This window comes from Harpia harpyja, chromosome 4 (assembly GCF_026419915.1).
Source record: "Harpia harpyja isolate bHarHar1 chromosome 4, bHarHar1 primary haplotype, whole genome shotgun sequence".
NCBI lineage: Eukaryota > Metazoa > Chordata > Aves > Accipitriformes > Accipitridae > Harpia > Harpia harpyja.
In genome coordinates, this window is record NC_068943.1 from 84,284,830 (window position 1) to 84,306,250 (window position 21,421).

The following is a 21,421-nucleotide window of genomic DNA, read 5'->3' on the forward strand; positions in this document are numbered from 1 at the left end:
CCAGTTTGCATAGATTTTGCCAGCTGAAATTTATTCTAGAAGATTCATGGTAACCTGAGTGGCAAAACGGAAGTTTCCGGGCAGGTAATGTTTGACCTGCTCACCAGTCATTTTGCTTGGCAGAAAATATGTATTTTACTGGAATAAAAGAGAAGTCGTGTTCCTCAGCGCTTAGGCTGTGAAAGCTCCCTGGGCAGCTGTTCAGCAGGGTGGGGTTTTGGGAGGCTGAGGTACAGAGTTGGTTTCAGGCAGTCTGGGTCTCGTTGCCAGCTTTGCCAGTGGCTCTCCGTGATGGCGTAGCTGCTTATCGGAGATAACAGATGGGGAGATTTGAAACCTCCTGACCCTTTGGTCAATCTAAATCAGTGCAACTTGTTCAGCGTGCTCGGCTGGCTGCGCAGACTTCTTTGCAGCAGAGGCTGGTGATGAGGTCAAGGTACTAGAGGGCTCTGTGTTTTCCTTGAACCTAAAGAAAAAACCCTTCCAGTGCCACCTTCTCACACGAGCAGATGCTTCGTTGGTGCCTTCCCTTGCGGGGCTGTGTGGTGGCTCAGGATCTTGGCTGCGGGGCTGGGACCTGTCGGTGTAACTGGTAGCAGCCACAAAGTGGCTGGAGAGCATTTGCAAGGACCAGGGGTGTTTTTAGCAGAACCACCTGCCCAACAGCAGGGACACAGGGCAGGGACGAGGCGCACGGCCATCCCCAGCAGCAGTGGGAAGAGGCTGACCCTGGGTCTGCCGGGCTATGGTGTTCTTACTGGTCCGAGCTGGGTTTCAGCAGGGAAGCGGGGCCTCTCTGTGGTTTTTGGCTCTCTGAGGTGTTTCGTTTCAGCCTGGGGGAAGCGCCCGGCGTGTTGGCAGGGCTGCCTCTCCTCTGCAGTCCCCCCATCCGCGAGCGGAAAGCAGAGAGCTACGCCGAGGGCTGCCCCGTCACACATTACCTGTGTGCTGCGGCATTTACGGCTGGTAGCCTTGGGCTGTGTCGGGCCAGAGAGTTCTCCTAGCTCTGCATCACTTCTGCCGCTTCCCAGCAAGGACTGGATACTATGCAGGAATTTTTGACTGTCTGAACGGCTCTGGAAGATAAGGAGAAAAAAAACCATTTTCTGGGTTGGTGAGTTAGGTAAATATCCCAGAGTGCACATCCATGAACCAGCAAGGAAATGAACATGGGGAGCTTGGTATCAGGGACTGTGACTTGTATTTAACTTGGATTAACTATTTATTAACTTTCAGTTAATATCAGCAGTATGCAGTCTCGCTCCTGCTGCTGTACAGCTCTGCAAGTGCTTTCTGCGGCTCAGGGCAGGGTTGAACTTAGCTGAAGAGCAGGCCAGCGAGATGAGGGAAGGGGAGAGAACAGGTTAGGGGGGGGACATGAGGGACTTGGCAGAGGAATGAGAAGGTGTGGAGCAGCTGACATAGGATGCAGCTTCATTTCTGGAGGTTGGTGGGCAACACATGGGAGCAACGAGGTCAAGACATGGTGTGCTGAAAACAGGGACAAAGTATGGGTGGAATCAGGCAGAGTCTTGATGGAACTGGTGAAATAAATAAGGTGCTGGGGAGACAAAAAGGCCAAAGCTGTGTGTCAAAAAGGCATTGTGTAAATGCAGCAGCTCCTGCTGGAGATTCCTGTTTGCCTTTTCAACTGGCAGGACCATCCTGGCCCATCTCTTTGTGTGTTACCTACTTTGGATGTGCCTGTTTTCTCCAAAGCAGCATTCCTGCGCTGTGCTTTGCCTGTGTGTATCCAGTATGTTTGGCAAACCTGACCTTGACACAAACCTGTGGTTCTCTCTCCTCTTTTAGCAGCGTCGCCCGTAAGCTGAAAAACTGGCCAGCACAATGGGAAAAAAACAGAACAAGAAGAAAGTGGAAGAGGTCTTAGAGGAAGAGGAGGAGGGAGTATGTGGTGGAGAAGGTCCTGGATCGGCGAGTGGTAAAGGGCAAAGTGGAATACCTGCTGAAGTGGAAAGGCTTCTCAGAGTAAGTGACTCCCTGCCTGCTGCTGCGGGGTGGGTGCTGGGCTGCTCCGGCACGAGCATCTCTTCTGCCTTTGGCTCCCAAAGCCTCCAGGCAGGTAGCTCAGTCTCCCTGCGCCTCTCCTTGTCTCTAAAATGGAGCTAACAGGCCAAGGACAGCCGTAATGATAAAAACGGCACTGCTAAATGCCTCGAGCTCTAATCAGGGCGACGGGAGCACAGCCTAGGTGAGAAAGTCCCGTTTCTGTGTTGCAAACAGGCTGTGTAGTGCCCTGGTGGGGCTTCCCCCTTAAACCTGGTGTGAAACAAGCAGCCAGATAAAATGAATTGCATTTCTGTCCCAAGAAGGCAAATAACTGCCCTGCCCTCTTGCATCCCTGCCTGGATCAGGGCAGGGTCCTACTTCATGGGGTGAGGACACCTGCATCCAGCCGGCTTCTTCTCTGAGCATCTCTGCATGACCTGGTGTCCAGGACTTTTCTAGGGAGGGAAAGCTGCAGCAAGCTGCCCCTATGTAAAACTAAGCTGTTGTCTTTGATTGCAGTGAAGATAACACATGGGAGCCAGAAGAGAACCTTGACTGCCCAGACCTCATTGCAGAGTTCCTTCAGTCCCAGAAAACTGCACATGAGAGCGAGAAATCTGAGGGAAGCAAGCGCAAAGCAGAGTCTGACACAGAGGACAAAGGGGAGGAGAGCAAACCAAAGAAGAAGAAGGAAGAGGTGAGGCAGGGTGGGGTTTCTGTGCTCACCTCCCTACCCCTGCATTTGGCCTGGTGTCTAGTAGCTAGAGCAGCCATTTTTCCAAAACCTCAGTCAAACTGTTCTGCTGCATGGAAGGGAAACTATTGCACTTCAGCAAGACACAGCTGAAGTGCTTTTGAAAAGCTGTAGCTTTTGGAAGGAGGTGTGAGCTGTTGTCTAAGCTAGGCCTCTTGGTGAATGCTGAGCCAGTACTAGCGCTAAATCAAAAGGCCAGTTCTTGAACCAAAAGGGTACGAAGCCCCAGCTTCTTCTGAAGAGCCGCAGAAGGGGTGAAACAGGAGGCAGGAGTTGCCTGTTGCCCCTTGAGGAGGGGGAACAAGGTGGAGCGGAGAGCCTCCTGCTCAGGGTACTCAATAGCTGCTTGTGAAAAGGGACAGTTAAAGGCTCTGCAGTCTGGTTTTCATCCCAGGAGCTGCTGAATCTTGGCCAGCACAAGAGTTTGACCAGCATGGCCTTGGAAATCAGATTGCCTGCAGGGCATTCTGCCGTGCTGCCCGGGGCCCGGCAGGAGGTCACCTCCGTGCAGTGGGTTTACACCTGAGTGGTCTTCTCAGTTCCCCACTGGCCTTTGTCAGTATAGCTCGAGCACCTGATACGCAGAGCCTTTCTGAACAGCCACCAGTGTGTCCTGGTGACCAGAAACAGGGCTGTGGCTGTCACCCTGGTGATGCTACAAGTGGAAACTTGTCTCTTTTCAGTCGGAGAAACCGCGAGGCTTTGCCCGAGGATTTGAGCCAGAGCGAATCATTGGTGCCACGGATTCCAGCGGGGAGCTCATGTTCCTGATGAAGTGGTGAGTGTGTCTTTGTGTCTGTCACTTCTTCACTTATTCTGTGCCAGAGAGGGAAGGACCTGCGCCTGGGGAGTCCCTGCTACCTGGCATGAAATCTCTCGCGATGGCGCTGCTGCCTGAGGTGACCCTCTGCGCTGAGGCTAACGTGGATGTGAAACGAGCAGGTAGGGCCCTTGGGATTGTGTGGCTCTTAAGATGTCCCCCCTGCAGCAGGCGCGAGCTTGGGGAGAGAGAGGGGCATGGTGTCATGGCGCGGGCTGCAGTTTCGGAAGGCTGCACCCAGAGGAGAGCCGTGACGATGACCGCGTCCCCTTCGGCTGTAGTGACACAGGGCTTGTCGCTGGCGCAGGTGGGAGCCAAACCAGTCAGGCGTAGGTGTGAGAGCCGTTTGCTTTTGCACCGTTTCAGAAGTACAGAGTGGCTGGGGGCAGGGCTGCAGCTTTGATTTGGCTTCTCTCCCCATCCCCGACAACACAGAGCTGAACTCATGCCTGATTTTTTCCTGGGCTCATGTGCTGCTTCTCCCTGCTCCAGAGCCACTCGGGAAGGGGTCGCTTGGATCCCCCAAGCACCTCGGGGACTCCATTTGTCTGCTGCTTCTTGATTTTTCTCCGGTCTCCACTTCTTCCGCCTCCCCTCCACAGCCCCCTAACTTGCACCTCTGCTCTGGCCTGTAGGAAGAACTCCGACGAGGCTGACCTGGTCCCCGCCAAGGAAGCCAACATCAAGTGCCCCCAGGTGGTCATCTCGTTCTATGAGGAGAGGTTGACATGGCATTCCTACCCCTCAGAGGACGATGACAAGAAAGAGGACAAGAAACTAACCCCTGGCACCCGCTCTGGCCAGCCTTTGTATAAAGATCTGAACTGTGGGTTTGAGCAAGAGGGAGAAAAACGCAGCTCTGCTCGGTTGGGAGCGTAGAGATGGCTGGAGAAGATGCCCTTTGAAGAGACCAGTATGGTTTCTGTGCCCTGCAGCTGCTCAACTGCTTTATGCAGCTTCATGCTGTGTACAGATTCAAACCAGCCCGGCTCAATTTGGGGGGGGGGGGGGGGGAGGGGAGGGGAGGGCAGGGGGCTACTGGGAGAGTTGGGGGGGAAATTGGGGTGTTTGTTTCGAGGCTGTCTATTTTGCAGCTTGTGGGAGAGGAAGCAAAGCCCCTTCCATGAAGGACTATCACTGGTGAGGGTGGGCTGGGGAAAGGGAGTGCAGATGGATACTGCTTATTCTTCAAAGACCATCTCAGCAACCCACAGCCTTCTTCCCAATAGTGTTAACTCTGCATTTTTACGGCGTAGCATGTGTGTAGGTTTTGTTTTTTTTTTTCTTTTGCTATTTACTGGTGTATTGGTTTGGGGGGCTGGGGGGAGGGATGTGGGGAAATTGGTCTCTTGTTTCATTGCGGGGGGAGGGAGATGAGGTCTGGTGACAATGTTCCAGATCATTTCCAGATCTTTTTTAGAACCTGAATTCAGAAAAGGAAAAAAAAGGGGGGGAGGGGAGAGCCCAGTATTGATGACAGAACTAAGGAGACAGGGACACTGACATGAGACTGAAACTGTGAATGTCCAAATCTCTGGAGCCAAGATCCTCAAAACCCTGCGAGCAATTTTTAAGGGGGGGTAGGGGGGGATGAGGGGAGACTTGTGAAAATGCAAACTTGTGATTCGTATTGTCCTGAAGCAGAACTGCCAGTTACTGACACATGCATTGTATGTGGGAGGGTGGGGTGCGGGGCAGGAATGGATTTTAACCCTTTAAAAGCCTTTCTACCCTTCTTTCCGTTACAAGGTGCTATTTCTCAAAATTGGGGGGAAGAGAGACTTCTGACTACTTGTACCTTTACTCACCTTAATTTGACTGTCCAGCCAGCAGCACTGGGAACCCTTTAGTTGTGGGAGGGAGAGGAAATCAACAGCAGCACAAGAAAAAAATCAATTCCATATTCTCCCATAACAAGTGATTGTTTGTAGGAAGCCAGACGTTGGTGCTGGAGCCGGATGTGTTACCCTGAATCTTCTGAGTTTTTTTTTTTTTAATCAGATTTATTACAAATATTGAACTATTTAATGTCTGGAGTCATGAGCCCCACCAGACTCCTGGCACCTCCTTGTAGGGTGGTATGTATCTAGACTTGCATTGTACAAACCTTTTTTTAAAAGCATGTGTTTAGGTTTCTGTGAAAACGTTGTTTAAATGTAAAGTACGTGTTTGGATTTTAACTTCATACCAAGCTCTGTCAGTTTTTTGTCTCAATAAAATTTTAGATTTATAATCCTGATTTTTTTCTTCTCTACCTTGCTCCTTCCTCAGCTCTTTGTCCATGAGATGAGTGACGAGGTGTAGAGCAGGTCACGGAGGGAAGTTAGCCTGCCGTTGTGGTTCTCTCTGAGCAAGGTTAGCTCTGATGCAGCCCAGGTTAGCCGGTGGCTCCGATCTGGGTGTCGACAGCAGCAGGAGCTTTGGAGCAGCTGACAGCGGGTTCTGATTTATGTTGACTTCCATCTGGAGAAGAGGTGTCGTAGAGGTTAGTGTCTAGAGGCCTGAGTCGAGTCTCGCCCCTGGAGGCAAGAGGACTAGCTGTGATTTGGGACCATCGTTTGATGTAGCAAGATGCTGCTTGAGCAGGGAGCGTGCGCTGCGTGTGTTCCTAGCCAGGATCCGGCACCAGAGGTGGGGTAAGTGACCTTTACTTCAATTCTCATCTGAACATTGAGCAGACTTTGTCGCTTTGCGTTTACGGATGGGTTTTTAAAGCTCTGGCAATGGTTCTGGTGACTGTTTGGCTGAAGATGGAGATGGCCTCGCTTTATTCCTGATACGGCCTTGCTGGAGGCCACGGGCTCCTGTGCATGGAGAATAGACCTGTCCTCCTCTGCTCAGCCCAGCTGACACTCCACACAGTTCTGTGGACAGCAGAGTGGGCTGAAGCGTTCCTGGGAGGAGGATTGTGGTTCCTGGCTCAGAGGTTTCTGGTGTTTGCAGGGTGCAGGATGGAGCAGGGAGAGGCAGGGAGGTTTTGTGTGGTGTTCAGGGCTGAACAGGGGCTCCGCCAGCCCCTCGCTGGCACTCGGGGCTGCAAAACTACGCAGCCAGTTGAAATCCAGGTTATTCACAACAGCACAGCCTATACCCAGCGGGACGGTGAAATATCTGCCCTGCCCCAGCAGCCAGCAGAAGCAGCAATTAAACCTGTATTAATCACTAGAGATGGAAGGGGTAACGTCCACTTAATTGAACGTAAGAAGGCTGCGGTTCCCTAGGGAGGCTCTGGGGCGATCGATCGCAGCAGGTAGCTGGAAGATGCACGTTGCTCCATCCTGGGGGTGGGACTGTGGCCGCACCGAGTACGTGGGGCTCCCGTGTGAGCTGCCGGCAGGCACCAGATCTCTGGGTACCGGTTGTCTCTGGCTGTGGCACTCTGTAAGTGGGATGGGGTCACCTCTCAAGAAACCGAGGCATGGGAAAATAGTCTCCCAGCCCTCGTAACAGGCTCAGAGATGTGTGGGTGATGATGAGGGTGTCTTCCTCGAGCTCACTGCTGCCCTGGGCTGCCAGAAGCGGGGCAAGGCAGAGGCAGTTTCTTTGTCCCCCCGCACCGCAGCAGAGGCTGGCAGAAACCAGGGTCTGTCCCGGGAAGCAAGCGCACCAGCGTGAAGCTGCCTGGCTGCCACGCTGAGGGCTCGGGCAGCAGCCGGACACTGGTTCAAAGGGCCGCTGAGCCACGGCTCTCGCCGAGATCAGAGGCACGAGGCCCCGCTGGTGGCTAAGTGCTTCCTGCTTCGGAAAATGAAAGGTCTGCACTTCACCTGATTACGGGCTGGCAGGCAGCCTGCACCTCTGACAGCACATGGCATGACATGCGAGTGACAGCAGCGGAGGTGCAGAGCTGGTTAAGCTCCCATCTCGCCTGCCCCTCCTCGCTACCCGCAAAAGGCCGGTGCCCAGCTGCCCTGCACGGGATGTGACGGGCACGGGCAGGGAGCCAGAGCTGAATGGATTTTGTCAGGCTTGTTCTTAGCTTAGGCTTGCTTGCTCTGAAGCCGTACCGGAGGCTGGGGAACGGTGCTTTCCTCACCTGGAGCCTCCTGACAGGGAGATGGGGGTTTGCTGGTATGTTTGTGCATGAGCAAGGACGTGTGTGGGCGTAGGAGCGGAGACACGAAGTAAAAGGTCCTGTTCTGTGGTGGGGGGGAGGCAGCAAAGGGAGACTAGAACCTGGGTAGAGCAGTGCATCTTCCCCTCCTGTGTCCATGCGTTCTCTGGATCCCACGGGGAGGGCTGTAACCTTCTCAGAGCATCACTGGGGTGGGGGAAATCCTTGCAGGTTTTTTTTTTGCAAGCCGGTATTACATTCTAAAACAGCCCCTGAAGGAATATCTGAAATAAATACCCTAGAGCCCAGGAAGAGAGATAGGAAGCACCTCAGAGTGTGTATTTTAATGCTTCACGTTCCCCTTGGCTGCGCTGTTGCCATGCGTAGAGCTGGCTTGGGCTCAACTCTGGCAGGAGGAGTAGACAAACTCTTCCAGTCCCATAAGGAGTGTTTAGTCTCCAGGGAAATGACATTTGCCCCACAGGGAACCCTGGTAGAAGACCATCGGGGAGCAGAGCGGGGCTGGCAGCGCACTTTCTACTTGGTTTTCTGGTTGCGTCTGGCCAAGGCTGGTGGACAGAAGGCTTTGAGACCCCCACAGCAGATCTCACCCAGATATCCTGGCTTTTAGTGATAGGCTCTATTTCGTACTCAGTGTAGGGGTGCAGGAACTGCTACATAATAATGACGCCAGTTGAGAAAACACAGCGCCTACAAGCAGCAGTGCCAATAAGGTGGTGGGTATTAAAGCCTTACAGAAAGGCGGCTATAACTGAAAGATATATAGAGATGATATGATGCTGAGCCACCAGGAAGGCATCCCAAAATGCTACTTCCAAGCGCAACGATTCAGCGCCAGCCCAGGCTCTCGCTGGTGCATCGGCAGTTCCCAGGAGCAGTTTTCCATCCCCAGTTCACTCATCGGAGCTGCGCGTGTCATCTTCTGCAGGGCCTGGGTTCCTGCCTGCACCCCGGCAGCACACAACCCTTCACGGAAAACAGCAGCGAAGTCAGGGCCTGCCCTTGAGCCCGGCTGGACACGAACCGAGCTCTGCTGAACCCTGCCTGGGGAACGGAGCTGCTAAACCAGGGGCTGGAGCCTCCACCAGCCTAGCAGCTGCCCACCAGCTTGCAGCCAGACCTTCCCACCACCAGCAGCCCAAACAGGCAGCGAGTGGGGATGGCCATGGCACAGGGAAAAGCTGAGCCGAGGGGTCAGCGATGCCCCTCCGTCGGCTCCGTGGCAAGACCGAGGTGCTGGAAAGGCGTATTCCTCCAGACACAGAGACGAAGGGCTCGGTCTCCTTGCTCCTCCTGGGCCTGCCTGGGCCTCATCCTGCAGGGAGGGGGACAGGACAGGAGCTGGCCTGCAGAGCCCGATATAAATACACTCATGATTGAATAAACTTTGGCTCCGTAACCAACGCTACAGCTGAAACCTGTGGGGAAGGTGGGGCTTGTGTAACAGCAGCAGGGCAGGCTGGAGCTGCAAGAGGGAAGGGAGGTTTCGAGCTGCGCCGATGCCATTTGCTCACCCAACAGGAAAGCAGGACACCGCACTCCGGCTCCAGGAGTCGAAGCGCCAAGGAGAGGGATCAGGCTGTGCCAAGGCAGCTCTGACCCGCGGCCACATACGCTGCACCCAGCTGGGCCCCGGCCTTTGAACTACAGCAGCTTTGGTGGCTTTGGCCGAGGGACCCACAACTTGCACCACGCAGCTGCACATTTAACTAGAAACACACTTTTCCTCAGCTTTCTTTAAGAAGATACTGTTGTGAAGCAAGGAAGAAAGCGGCTAAGCCAGAGCTGACTCTTTCCCACAAACGAGGAGCCTTTCATTTTCCTCCCCTCCAAGGCTGTTACCTGCAGGCTGGGATGACAGCAACTCCCTCCCCAGACCATTGCTGGAGGCAAACCAGACCTGTTCTGAGCTCAGCACAGCAGAAGAGAGCCAGGAGCTACCGTGGGTGAGAAGGACCCACAAGAGGCGGCTGTTTTGTTTCCCCGACACACTTAAATCTTTTACAAAAATAAAAAAAATTCCATGAAACAAATGCTTGTACAGTGAATAAGCCGTTTTATTTTTGTCCTGTGCTCACACAATCTCTCTTCTTTCCCTGACAGGTCACAGATCATTAAAATAAAGTTTCTAAGAGGAAAATAATTTAAAACATACACGCAGGGCTCCCTTCCAACCTCCCCACACCCACATCTCCACCACTTGTGCTTCGTCTCATGCGTAAGTAAAGCCGTTGAATCTCAGGAGTCCGGGATGGGAGAGCCCGCCGGGGGTCTCGGCGAGTCCGTCTCACGCTGTTCGGGGCCACAGCGAACCCACCGAACACCCCGCAATGCGCTCCGAGATCCAACTACTTTTCCCATAGCCCGGAAAACGTGCCCATGACCAGACATCTTCCCTCTCAGCAGCTCCAGGCCTCCCTCCGGCATTACCAGGTTTCCTTCCCTTGAGTTACCACCCCGAGTCTTCCCTCCGACGCGCCGCCCTCACCCCGTATCACATGCACAGGACTGGCTAGGAAAAGCCATTTTTAAGCTTTTTCAGTTGCTGGTAAAGTCAGTACACTCCCAGCTGTGCTATATTGTAAATACAGCTTCTAGGATCGTCTCCGTGGCGGAGACCGACAGTGATCAAGGCACTACCCCCCACCCCCCTCCTGAAAACAAAGGAAGTCAGACCAACACCTAGGGACAGAAGAGAATCCTATAATGTGATCACACGGTTACACTGAATCTTTATGGCAAAGAGAACATTTAGCAGCTTTGAACGTTTGGGCTTCTCCCTTTTACTCAACACAAGCACTCTAGACCCTATAGGGAAAAACAGGGCTGAAGCCCTAAAAATCAAAGCGCAGTTAAGAAACAGGAATCCTAACAGCTGTCTAATTTCTATAAGTGACAAGCCCACGGCCTGGGGTGGGGACCCTCCGCTCCCCTTGTGCTGTACGCCGACCAGGGAAGGGGGGGGGCCGCCAGGGGCCCAACGACCCTCCCCACCTTCCTCCCCAAGCAGTTCCCCAGCCAGTCAGTGGGAGAAGACAGCGTTTGCATGCAGGCTGCTGCGTGTGCCGTCTCAGCACGGCGCTGGCTCGGCGGCAGTGACATGCTCTGAAGTGTGGTGGGGGGATGCGTATCGCACTGGTTCTGTTAACCCTCTCCAGTTCCACACAATTCCCCCCCCTCCCCCCCCCCCAAAATCCTAAAGCTCTACGTGCCCACCCACCCCCCCTCCCCGAGGCGTCGCAGCTTCTCCACACATACAGTAACAGTTCTCCCAGGAGCCCCCTCTGAGCTTCCTCAGGCTGGAAAGGGTTAATGGAAGTCACACCACTTGTGTTTCCATGTGTGCACTGGTCTGATCTAGGAAGGGACATTGGTTAATCTGGAATTAAGTCAGATTGAATCACACACACCGATGTCAAAACTGGTTCAGGAAAAAAAAAAAAAACCCAAGAAAAAAAAAACCCAACTACCTGAAATCACAGAACTTTGGAAGTTCAGAAAAATGTCTCTCCTATAACTTGTTTTAAGTTCATTTGCTTAAATCTCTTTTTTCTTATTTAAAGCCAGTTCCTAACAGTAGTTTTTCCACCTCTGCCAATCTCACCACCAGTGATGCCAGCTCGTTTCCTGCGCTCAAAGGATTCCAGGTTGTGGAAGGCGCCGGGCTCGCCAGTGCAGGGTCCGCTCCTCCCCGTCCCTCCCCGCAGGGAGCCCTCAAAACTCAGCCTGCAGGTCCCGCAGTCTCTCCCGTACACTGACCGGCAGCAGTCACGTTTTTTTTTTGAGAAGATATATCGGATAAGAAGGCATGAAAGTTCCTCTAAGTACTTCCAGGCTCAGCCCTTCTCCAGTTCTCACTTGAGCGAGTGTCCCACTCCTCCCGCGTCGCCGTCCCTTCACTTCCTCCGGTCTTTCTGTTTCCTCTCCTGCCGCCGGGCCTGCTGGTCAGCCACGGCGCGAGGTATCAAAAATGACGCTGCCATCGCTGGCGTACTGCAGGGCGTACTGGCTGGGGGAGTAGGGCTGGCCGTTCTCGTCCCGCAGGCGGCCGACACTTCCTGGTAGAGGTTCTGCACCTTTTGCTTCATCTGGCGGATGGATTTGAGGAATTCTACCTTCTCCCTGAGCAGTTTGGACTTGTCCCGTTGCAAGTCCTCGACGTCCCGTTCCAAGTTCAGGATGGTGTCCAGTTTCCTCTTGCGGCAGTTTCTGGGCAGCCATCTTGTTCTTGCCTCGCCTCCTGATGTCCCGGATCAGGCTCAGCTGCGCCTCGCTGAGCTGGTACTTGGAGAGGAGCTCGTTGAACTCCTCCACGGGCAGGTTGATGATCTTGTCGTTGGTGAAAGGGATCTTCATGGCTCTGGCTCGATGCTCGTCCCTGCTCATCTGCTTATCCAGGAACTCGGACGGCTTCTCCTTGCTGCTCTTCTTCCCCGCGCTGGGCAGTTTGGGGCTCCTCGGGATCCTGGGCCCCCGGCGCCATGTTATAGGTGTGGTTGTGGCCAACGTGCTCCAGGTAAGGCAAGTAATGGAGCTGCGACGGGTCCTGGTAGCTCATGCGGCAGAACTTGCTGTACTCTGGCTGGTATCCAACCGCCCCTTCCGCTTCTTCAAAGTCCACGTTTTCAGAGTCTGAGCTGTAGCCAACAGCTCCTTCCTCAGAAAACGAGGAGGAGGAAGAGGATGAGGACGAAGAGGACGAGGAGGAGGAGGAGGAGGAGGCTTCTGAGCTGCTCAGAGAAGCAGGACTGTGGCCAGAATCCAGCGAAAGACCTGAGTCGGAATCAAACTCCTCTTCCAGCTGCGAGGCCTGCACCGGGTTGAAACCTTCTTCAATCGCCAAGTCCATCAAGCTGATCTCATCAAGCATGGCTTCGTCTAGAAGACCTCCCAGCGGGTCTGGCAGCTCGGGGCCAGCCGTCTCGTTGACTGTGCTGTTCAGCTGCGGAGGGAAGAAGATGCCGCCTCAAGTTGGTGGAGCCGAAAGTGGTGTTGAGGCCGGTGGAGTTGTCCGGCGCCAGCTGGAGCAGGGCCGAGCTGCCAGCCATGGAGGGGCTTTCGATTTCCGAGCTGAAGAGGGAGAAGTCCTGTGAGCAGCTACCCAGAGAGGCCTGATGCAGGAGGCTGACATTCTGATTGATGGGAGTGTTTGGAGCGAGGCTGTAGTTAGAAGTCAGCAGGTCTCCGCTCGTGCCGTTGTACAGGTTTTCAGCGGTTGTGTTGTTCACTTCCATAGCCTGGAAGAGATGCGAAACAGCTCGGTAAACGAGCCACGCTCGAGCCCTGCCTTCGCTCCTGGTGCGTGCCAGAAAGAGACAGGATGATGCTTCTAGACCCCACAGAAGGGGCTCTCTCCAGTGGCCCAGCTGCAGGAGGGTTCAGACAGCAGCAGCAACCGCCACACGGGCAGCACAGTGTCACCACCCAGGCTGGAGCAAAACCAAAGCAGCTGCGACCAACCCCAAACCGCGACTGCCCAGGAATCAGGTGCTCGGGACAGCCATCGAACCTAAATTCAACAGAGCAGCAACACGCGCCTGGAGGGGCAAACGCCTTCCCACAACCCCCCCCACCTCGAGCTCACCTGCATTTCCATGATAGACATGAGGTCCTGCCACTGCTGCTCCAGATCGAAGGGCGACTCGGGTCTCGGTGAGGAGAGGAGACAGCAGGCTGGTCTGGATGCCCGTGGACCTGCTCTCGCCGGGCACGGCTTCGCTCAGGGTGGAGACATCCGCAGCTGGAAACTAACCACGTGAGGCAGAGTCAGTCCCCGGCTGATCAGCCGCGGCCAGGGAGCCAGCAATCTCGCATGCCCTTCCACCTCCACGCGGGCAATCGCTTCTCCTTTGTTCAAAGCAAACTGGTTGCAGTTATTCCTCCACAGTTCACTATGAACTAATTAGAAGCAAAGCCAGAAGTCTTTAATTAATTGTGACCACCCCCCTACTGCTAGTTTCGCAGGCACGATGCCTGGAGCCTCCTTAAGCAAGCTAACCCAATTTACTGCCGGTTCTGCGGTCTGGGTTAGGGGTACAAGAGGCACCGAAACCCCGGCGAGCAAGTGAAGGAGCGTCGCCGCCACCTCCGGATCCGCCGAGGGGCAGAAGCCGTCGCCGCATCCACTCACCTCCGAATTCTCCCCAAAAGGGAAGGTGGCCTCCAGCAGCCTAAGGCACTCCTCCAGGGACAGGGCTGTCTGATCCTCCGCACCGGGCACCTGAATGTAAAACACAAGCAGTTGTAGCCCCAGGATTAGGGAGGTGGTGATGAGAAACGAGCTCCTTACAGCAGGGCTTTATTACAGCGCATCCAAAAAGAGCCAGAGGCCCCACCCAGTGCTTCGCAGACTCCATCCTCCTGCTCCGGAGAGCGTCAGAGCGGCCCCCGAGCGCAGCGGGGAAAGGAAACGTGCTGCCTCCGCTCCCAGCGAGCCTCACCTACTGCCAGCGCAAGGACTCGGCTACAGGCTGGAGGGGGACTCTGCGCCTACCCGCGCCACCGCCTCTGCCAGACGACCAAAAGGCACAGCAAGAACCAGCCGCCCTCGTCCTAGCGTCCTGCCGACGGTGACACGGCCATTACCCTGCCCGCCTCGACTGCGGCTCCCCGGCCCGGCAGGCAGCCTGCGCTTTCCCAGCGTCAAATCCTCTCGTCCACCTGGGCAAACCCTTATCCTGCAGCTCAGCAGAACCCCCAGTGAAAGTCACACGCGATGCTGCTCACCCTGACAGCCGGCCGGAGGGCCCTTCGCCTCCCCTCTGCCTCGGCGGGAGCACGGACCCCCGGTGCGCTGCATCACCGCGGGGCGCAGACCCCCAACCCGCCGGGCCCAGGGGCGTTACCTGCGCAGGGAAACTCTCCCCGGGTCTCTCCATCGACTAGCAGGTTTCTATCCAAGACCTCATTCCCTCCGCTCCTCCAGCTGTCCCCGCGCTCCCTCCCATCGCTCAGCTCTTTGTCCACTTCGCTCTCTTTCTGACGGTGGCTGTAGTCAAAAATCTCTCGCCCCAGCGCCGAGATCAATATCCTGTCTCCACAGGATGTCAATCAAATCGATGTCCTGAAAGACAGACCAGATTTCCTTCAGCCCTGGGCAGGGTCCCCACCCACCGGGCCCCCTCCCAAGGGGACACCCCCCCCCCCCCTCCTTTCCCGCTCCCACCCGCCGAGCACCCCGTTCCTCTCCGCCCGCCTTCCCTCGACGACCCGGGGGGCCCTTTTTGCCTCCGGGGGTCCCCGAGAGCTCTTCTGCGGGGCTCTGCATGGCGGGTGACGCCGGCCCATCCCTCCTCGCCGCCCATGGCCGCCAGTTCTCCACCGGAGAAACGACTGGGGCCACCGGGGCCCCCGTTGGCGGCGGTGGCTTCGCCCGTGGCCGCCTTGCATCAGCCCGTGGTGCCATCCCGGCCATTTGCATAAGGGGTGGGGTGCGCCGGTAGGAAAATCCCCGCATTTCCACCCACCTGATGCAACTTCAGCCCACCGTCGCCGTCGTCGTCGCCGTTACCCGGGCTGCCCGCAGCACCCCCACAACCCCCCTTCCTCTTCCTCCTCCTCCTCCTCCTCCTCCTCCTCCTCCTCCGGGCAGCCCCCCCCCCCGCCACGGAACCTACCCTGCACCCAAACCGCCGGTCCCCGCCCCGCAGCCCCCGCCTCCGGTAGCCTGCGCCCGCCGCGCCGTGCCGCGCCTCCCCCCCCAACCCCTCCGGTTCACCCCCCCCCCCGCCGCCGGGCCGGCAGCATCCCCGCGGCGCCGGGGAGCGTCCACCCACCCTCCTTCCCTCCCTCCCTCTCTCCCCGGTACGATCCCGGTACCTTTCTCATGTCCCCAGCTGCCGCCCGGGCCGCGGCGTACGCCGATCATGGTCCCCGGGGAAAGGCGCGGGGCGGGTGGGGAGCGAGGAGGAGGAGGAGGAGGAGGCGACGACGGCGGCGGCGGGTGATGGTGGGGCGGGCTGGTCGGGGCGCGGCGCCGCCGCACGCATCGCCGGCCGGGGACGGCTGGGGAGCCGCGCTCCGCCCCACCGGCCACAGGTGCCCCCGCGGCCCCGCTGCTGCAGGAGCCGCCTCCGCTCCCCCGGTACGGGCTGGCGGCGGCGGCGGCGGTTCTTCCCCCCCCCCCCGCACCGGCTCGGCTGGGCCGGGCTCGGTTGGGCTCGGCTCCCGCCGCCCTGCCCGGGCCGGGCTGCGGCGCGCCCCGCCCGCCCCTCCCCCGTCGTTACCTTGGCTGCGGCGGCCGCCAAGCCCCGCCCCCTCTCCCCCCGCAGCCCCGCCCCGCCGGGATGCGGCGGCGACGGGCGGCGGCGGCGGCTTCGAGCCACGCCCCCCCTTCTCTCTCTCTCTCTCTCTCTCTCTCTCTCCGCCAATGGATCGTCCAAACTCCGCCCCACGCCCGGCCGGCTCGCTCGTCACCAATCCGCGCCACCGGAGGCCACCGCCCCGACCAATCTCCACCGACGGGGGCCGACGCCTCGGCCAATGAGCGGCCGCGCGGTGCCCACCGGGCCGCTCCCCCCGCCCTGGCGCAGCGGGGCCGCCCCCCCCCCCTCCCCTCCCCGGGCCCGGCCTCGCCCTGCACCGCGCCGGCCCGCACCACCGGCGGGGGGGGGGCGGGGGGGGTGGGCTCATCCCGGAGCCCACTGCGCTCCCCCGGAGGAGGCAGGGAAGGCCGGGGTGACCTTGGCTCCCTCTCCCGGGAGCCCCCGGCCCGCACTGGCGGTGGTGGGGGGGGCGATCCGCGCCCCCCCCCACCCCGAGGGCAAAGCCCCCGTTCGCTCCTCACCCCCCCTCCCCGCCGCAGCCCCCTCACAGCGGACACGGCCCCCCCCCGGGACCGAGCGGTAACGATGGCCGCTGGAGAGGCAAGGCCAAGTGTAAGGAGATCCCCCCCCCCAGCTGGCGGGGGGGGGGGGGGGGGCTTTGTCAGCCGGGGACAAGGGGCTGAGCACCAACAGCTCATCACATGTCTGACGGCCGCGTATTTTTATCCTCCTGTTGTGGAAACGGCACAGGGCAGCCGGTGCCTCCCCCCTTCCCCACCCCCAATGCTGCAGAGGGAAGTACTCGGGCTTAAACCCAGCTTTGTCTTTAGGCTAACGAGGAGGGGGCAGCCCCCCACCCCGGGATAAAAACAAACAAACAAAAAAACCATTTTTGGATGATTCCCCAAGCTGTCAGCCAGCGCCGCAAACCCCGAGCGCCCCGCACCGCACCCAAGGGCGAGCTCCAGCTCCTAAAATTATTAATAACAGCCCTCTTCCCCCAGCAAGGTCGCGCCTGGCCCACACGACCTGCGGGGAGTCGCAATATTTTAAGTGCCAGGAAAAGTCATGGAAAAATTTAAACCCCGGCCCTGAAGGCATCTGCATATCATCATCGTCCACCTAACGAACGGGAGGACGGGGAGCGGGGGGAGGATGAAGCCCTGCAGGTGCCTTCCAGCGGCAGCAGCAGCTGCTGGGAGCTGCAGAGCTCACACGATATTCCCCGTCGGAAAGGCTGGGCGGCTGCTCAGGGAGTCAAGGTTCCAGACAAAGACACCAAAAAATAAAAAAAAAAAAAACCAAAAAAAACCACCAAACCAAACCACCCCCCCAAAAAAGAAACCCCACTGGGATAACGCTTTGAAATAAGACTCGGCACTTTGAAGCGTCACACCAGCAGCGAGTACGGTCTTGCTGGCCCCGGAGGGAAGAGAGGGCGATGTGACGGTGCGACGGTGTGACGTGGGTATGCGAGGAAGGCTCGGCAGACGGGATTTCCTGGCGCTGGGTGCCCGGGCGTTGTGCCCCCGGCAGCGCAGCACACCTGGAACCCATTGCACCCTCCCCTCCTGTCCAAACCAAGAGTTTGGGGGGCAAAAAAAAAGAAAAAAAAAAAAAAAAAGACAGAAAATAGAGACCCGAGGAAGAGCACGGATGCCTGAACACCCAGCATCAGAGAAGGTGCAGACCCAGATCTCCCCACCCTTCCCTGAAGGAGCGAGCAGAGCGAAACCACAGCATGGCGGAGCGTGCTTCCCCCACCCAGCATCACCCAGGCTGGCCAGGAGTTTCACTCCCAGCAAGTCCAGCCTGAGCTGGCCGGGTTTGCAGCCGCACCCCACGTACGGGCCACTCGCAGCAATGGTATCTAATGCAGAACTGTATTTTAAGACAAAAATGAACAGGCCTCTGGAAAACAGCAGTGTTATCGGCCTCTTGCCACTCAAATCCGCAGCATTTCTCTCTAAAATCTGATCCCTGTTTCTCTATACTGCACTCGAAGGGCTCTCCAGATCCGACGCCCTCAGCCAAGAACACCAGACTTGGGGAAGGACAGCAAAGTCTTCCACGGGCTGCGCGTGACCTTGTACAAGGCATTTCATCAAATTCTTCCCCGTTCTCAAGACAGGGAATTACCTCTCTCAATTATCAGGGAAGAAGCTGAACGTGTGAACATTTTGCCTTGTGTTCTGCCACCCTCCAAAGGAAGCTCCTCTCGTTGACGCCTCCAAGGACGCCGGTTGCAAACCCAGACCAAGGTTTTCACCCTCAGTCCCGCAGCCCGAACGCCTCCGGAGCCAGGAGATCCCCACGGGCAGGGGAGAGCTGCCCGCCGGTACAGCGGAGGCAGCATCCCGCTGCTCATCCGTCAATACCAGACCCGAAACAATCGTCACCTTTGTCTCTCTGGCATGCACGCGTTCACACCGCTTTCCTCACTCGATTCCCTGCCTACTGCTGCGCCGAAGCCACATGACAAAAGCCCCAGGCATCCGCGACAGCTGCCTGCGAAGCTGCCCACCCCTCGCTGCAGGGGAGAGGGGTGGCAGCAGTTGAATTTGGCTCCCTCCATGCCCAGACGCCTCAGCAGCTCGTCCGAGACACAATTTACGAGACGCAAGAGCGACGCTGGAAGGACCCGACACTGCAAATCAGCACTAACGTCCCCCACGCCACGGCCAGGGAAACACCGAACATGCCGTGACAAAGAGAGCGGTGCCAAAAAGGAAAAAGAGCAGCAGCTCCCGGGGACCGGCATTGCATCACAGCCTCCAAAAGGTTGTGCTCAGAAAGAAAAAATAAACCACTTTCCAGTTCACCTCTCCCCACCCGTCTGTGATGAAAACCAAGCAATAAACATCGCCACTGGATGAACTCCAGAACCAAGTAACCCAACCACCCGCTCGGCACCTGGGATGAGGCTGTTACCCAATGCCCCTGTTTATTTCCCAGTCTCGTTTTATCGGTTTCACAACACAAAGCTCCACGCGCAGGTTGAAACGCTGACCCGGATCCTTTCACCCTCCTTTCACTATTACTTTCAGACCAAGAATAAAACAAACAAAAAGAAAAAAACCCACCCCACACACATCCCCAGAGCCCTCTAACTGAACCGTAGTTTAGCGTTATGCCATTCCCAAGCGGGGACCCACTTTTCCCAAGTGCTAAACACGCACAACGTACAGAGTACCGCTCGCTCGGATGGGTACCAGAGGGCAAGAGCCCCCGCAAAGGCTCCCCTTCCCCCTGCCCACCACAGGCAAAAGAAGGTCCTGCTTACCTCTTTGGTCAGGTCTCCGTTCACCGGGGCAGCCACCGCTCCCAAATCTTCCAGTTCTTCCCCAAAGCCCTGCTCAGCTCCGCTCTCCCTCACCCCGTTGTCGGGACTGCTCCCATCCTGCAGGCCACTGCCGTTCTCTAGGGCGATGCCGGCATTGGGCTGGCTACCAGACACAGAGCCTTCGGGGTCTCTGTGCACCAACCAGGCGTTGACTTCGGTGGTGGGCACCTGAAACCTGTCCAGGGCCCTCACCTGGTTGAGCAGCCTGCGAGCCGTGAAGTAATAGTCCAGGTCTACACTTTTTGGGTGGATGCCATATCCATCCAAGGTGTTACGCAGGTTGTGAAACTGGGTCTGGGTGTAAGCGGAGCTCTGGCCAAGAATGATCTCCCGGAGAGGGGGGAGCTGCGAGTTCAGGTAGGTGTCCACGTCCACACGAACACCGATCAAGCTGAGCAGAATGGTGAACTGGATGAGGCCTTCGGTGAAGTATTTCTTCAGAGAAAGCATTTCTGGCAGAGGAGAAAAGAAAACAGGTGGAGGGTTTGGGAATTAAAAAAAAAAAAAACAAAACCAAACCAAAACAACAAAACACCAGCGTCAGATGAATTCTCCACACAACAGGTTGGTTGGGTTTGTCTTTCTTCTGCCCCACTTTCAAACAAACAAAAAAAACCAATGACTCCGGCATTCAGGTTATCGCTAAACAACAGGATAAAAGTTTAAAGAACATTCAAGACTTTGGGTTCAGGACGACTTTGTTTTCCTTTTAAAATTCTGGAACTCAGCGGTCGACCAGCAGAGTGTAACTAAAGATTTAAATCTCGAGAAGGAACAAACTCTACCCCAGAAGACAGCCTCCACCCTCTCTTCTTGCCCTTTCCTTCAGAACTGTTTTCTAACACAGACCATGCAGCTACATAAAAATCCACGTGACTTACTGTCCAAAAACTCCACATACAGCCACTCCTCTCGCCCCCCCCCAATTCCCCACGCTCCAGGACGGGGTACTGCTCCCTCTGACAGCCGGCTGCTCTTTCTTCCCCTCTTCTGCTCCGCGAAGCTTCTTGAAGGAACCTTTTACGAGTCAAAGGTCCCGATCAGGGGAAGGTCCAAACACTCCTCCGCTTCTGGCTGCAATTTCATCAGCGGCTGAAATAAAACCGGAGAGCAAACGCGATAACGCGCCGACCAGGCACCACCCTAAACGTTGCACATGGACCTACTACACCGGGAAACGGCGGTTCCCCCGGGGCTCCCACCCCTGAAGAGCCGAGGGAATGTCACTCGAAAGGCTGATTTTTTTTTTTTTTTTCCTGACACGGCCGGCGGAGGTTACCTTTGGTGACAATATTGTCCATACTTCCCCTCCCTGAGCTATTCTTAGGCCGGTGCGTCAACTTCCCCTCTCTCCGAAGGAATCCAGCTCCGACTCCCTTTCACTCCTCACCCCACTTTCCAGCGGCTCCACAAAATATAATAATAATAAAAAAAAAAACCCCTCAGGGGTTTTCCACCACCGGCAAAGCATCCCTGGCCAACGGGAACTCCCGTCTCGCCCCTCCCGGGCCACCCCCCCCCCCCCCCGCCCTTTCCCCATCCCAACCCGGCGGGGCGGCTCCCGGTACCCGGGAGGAGCCACCAAAGCCCCGGCGCTGCCCTCTACTCCCCTCCCGGGGGTCCCGAGCGGGGCCATGTGCCGCCGCCCCGGGTTCTTTAAGACACCCACCGCCCGCCGCCGCGCCGCCCCCCCCGCCGCCGCCCGCCTCGTGACCGCCCCCCCCCCCCACGGCGCGGCCTCGCCGTCCACCTCAGCGCCTCCCGACCCGGTTCCCCCTCAGCCCGGGCCCGCACCCCCGGCCCCATCCGCGCCGCTGCCCGCCGCTACCCGCTCGCCGCCGCTCGCTCGCTCGCTCCCGGCCCCGCCGCCCGCCGCCCGCCGCCGCCGGCCCCGCTCCCGCTCCCCGCCCTGACCAACCACCTCCCCTCCCGCCTCGCGCGGCGCCGCCGCCAATCGGTACCCGCGAAGGGGAGGTGGGACGAAAGGGGGTGGCCCAATGAAAGACGGTTGGTGAAGCGTTGCTCCCGCCCTCCCCCCCCACCCGCCGCCGCCGCCCTGGAAAGGCAGGCTGAGCGGCCAATCGGCTCGCGGAGAGAGGCGCTGGGCCCCGTGCTTGGCCGGCGGCCGCGCGCTGGGCCAATCGGAGAGGAAAAC

General features: G+C 57.4%; 2 protein-coding genes across 2 annotated transcripts; one reads left to right on the forward strand and one right to left on the reverse strand.

Moving 5' to 3' along the window:
• Positions 1-1,816: 1,816 nt before the first annotated feature.
• CBX1 (chromobox 1) lies at positions 1,817-5,823 on the forward strand. Its single transcript, XM_052785308.1, is given in 5 exon segments — positions 1,817-1,905; positions 1,907-1,989; positions 2,530-2,707; positions 3,448-3,542; positions 4,220-5,823. Coding segments are annotated over 5 exon segments (657 nt in total). The 5' UTR covers positions 1,817-1,848; the 3' UTR covers positions 4,464-5,823.
• Positions 5,824-10,884: 5,061 nt separating this feature from the next.
• NFE2L1 (NFE2 like bZIP transcription factor 1) lies at positions 10,885-21,136 on the reverse strand. Its single transcript, XM_052785299.1, is given in 15 exon segments — positions 10,885-11,627; positions 11,629-11,711; positions 11,714-11,867; positions 11,869-12,111; positions 12,113-12,625; positions 12,627-12,896; positions 13,244-13,303; positions 13,305-13,406; positions 13,790-13,879; positions 14,505-14,525; positions 14,527-14,670; positions 14,672-14,722; positions 19,207-19,718; positions 20,148-20,358; positions 21,095-21,136. Coding segments are annotated over 13 exon segments (2,313 nt in total). The 5' UTR covers positions 19,717-19,718; positions 20,148-20,358; positions 21,095-21,136; the 3' UTR covers positions 10,885-11,555.
• Positions 21,137-21,421: the final 285 nt, after the last annotated feature.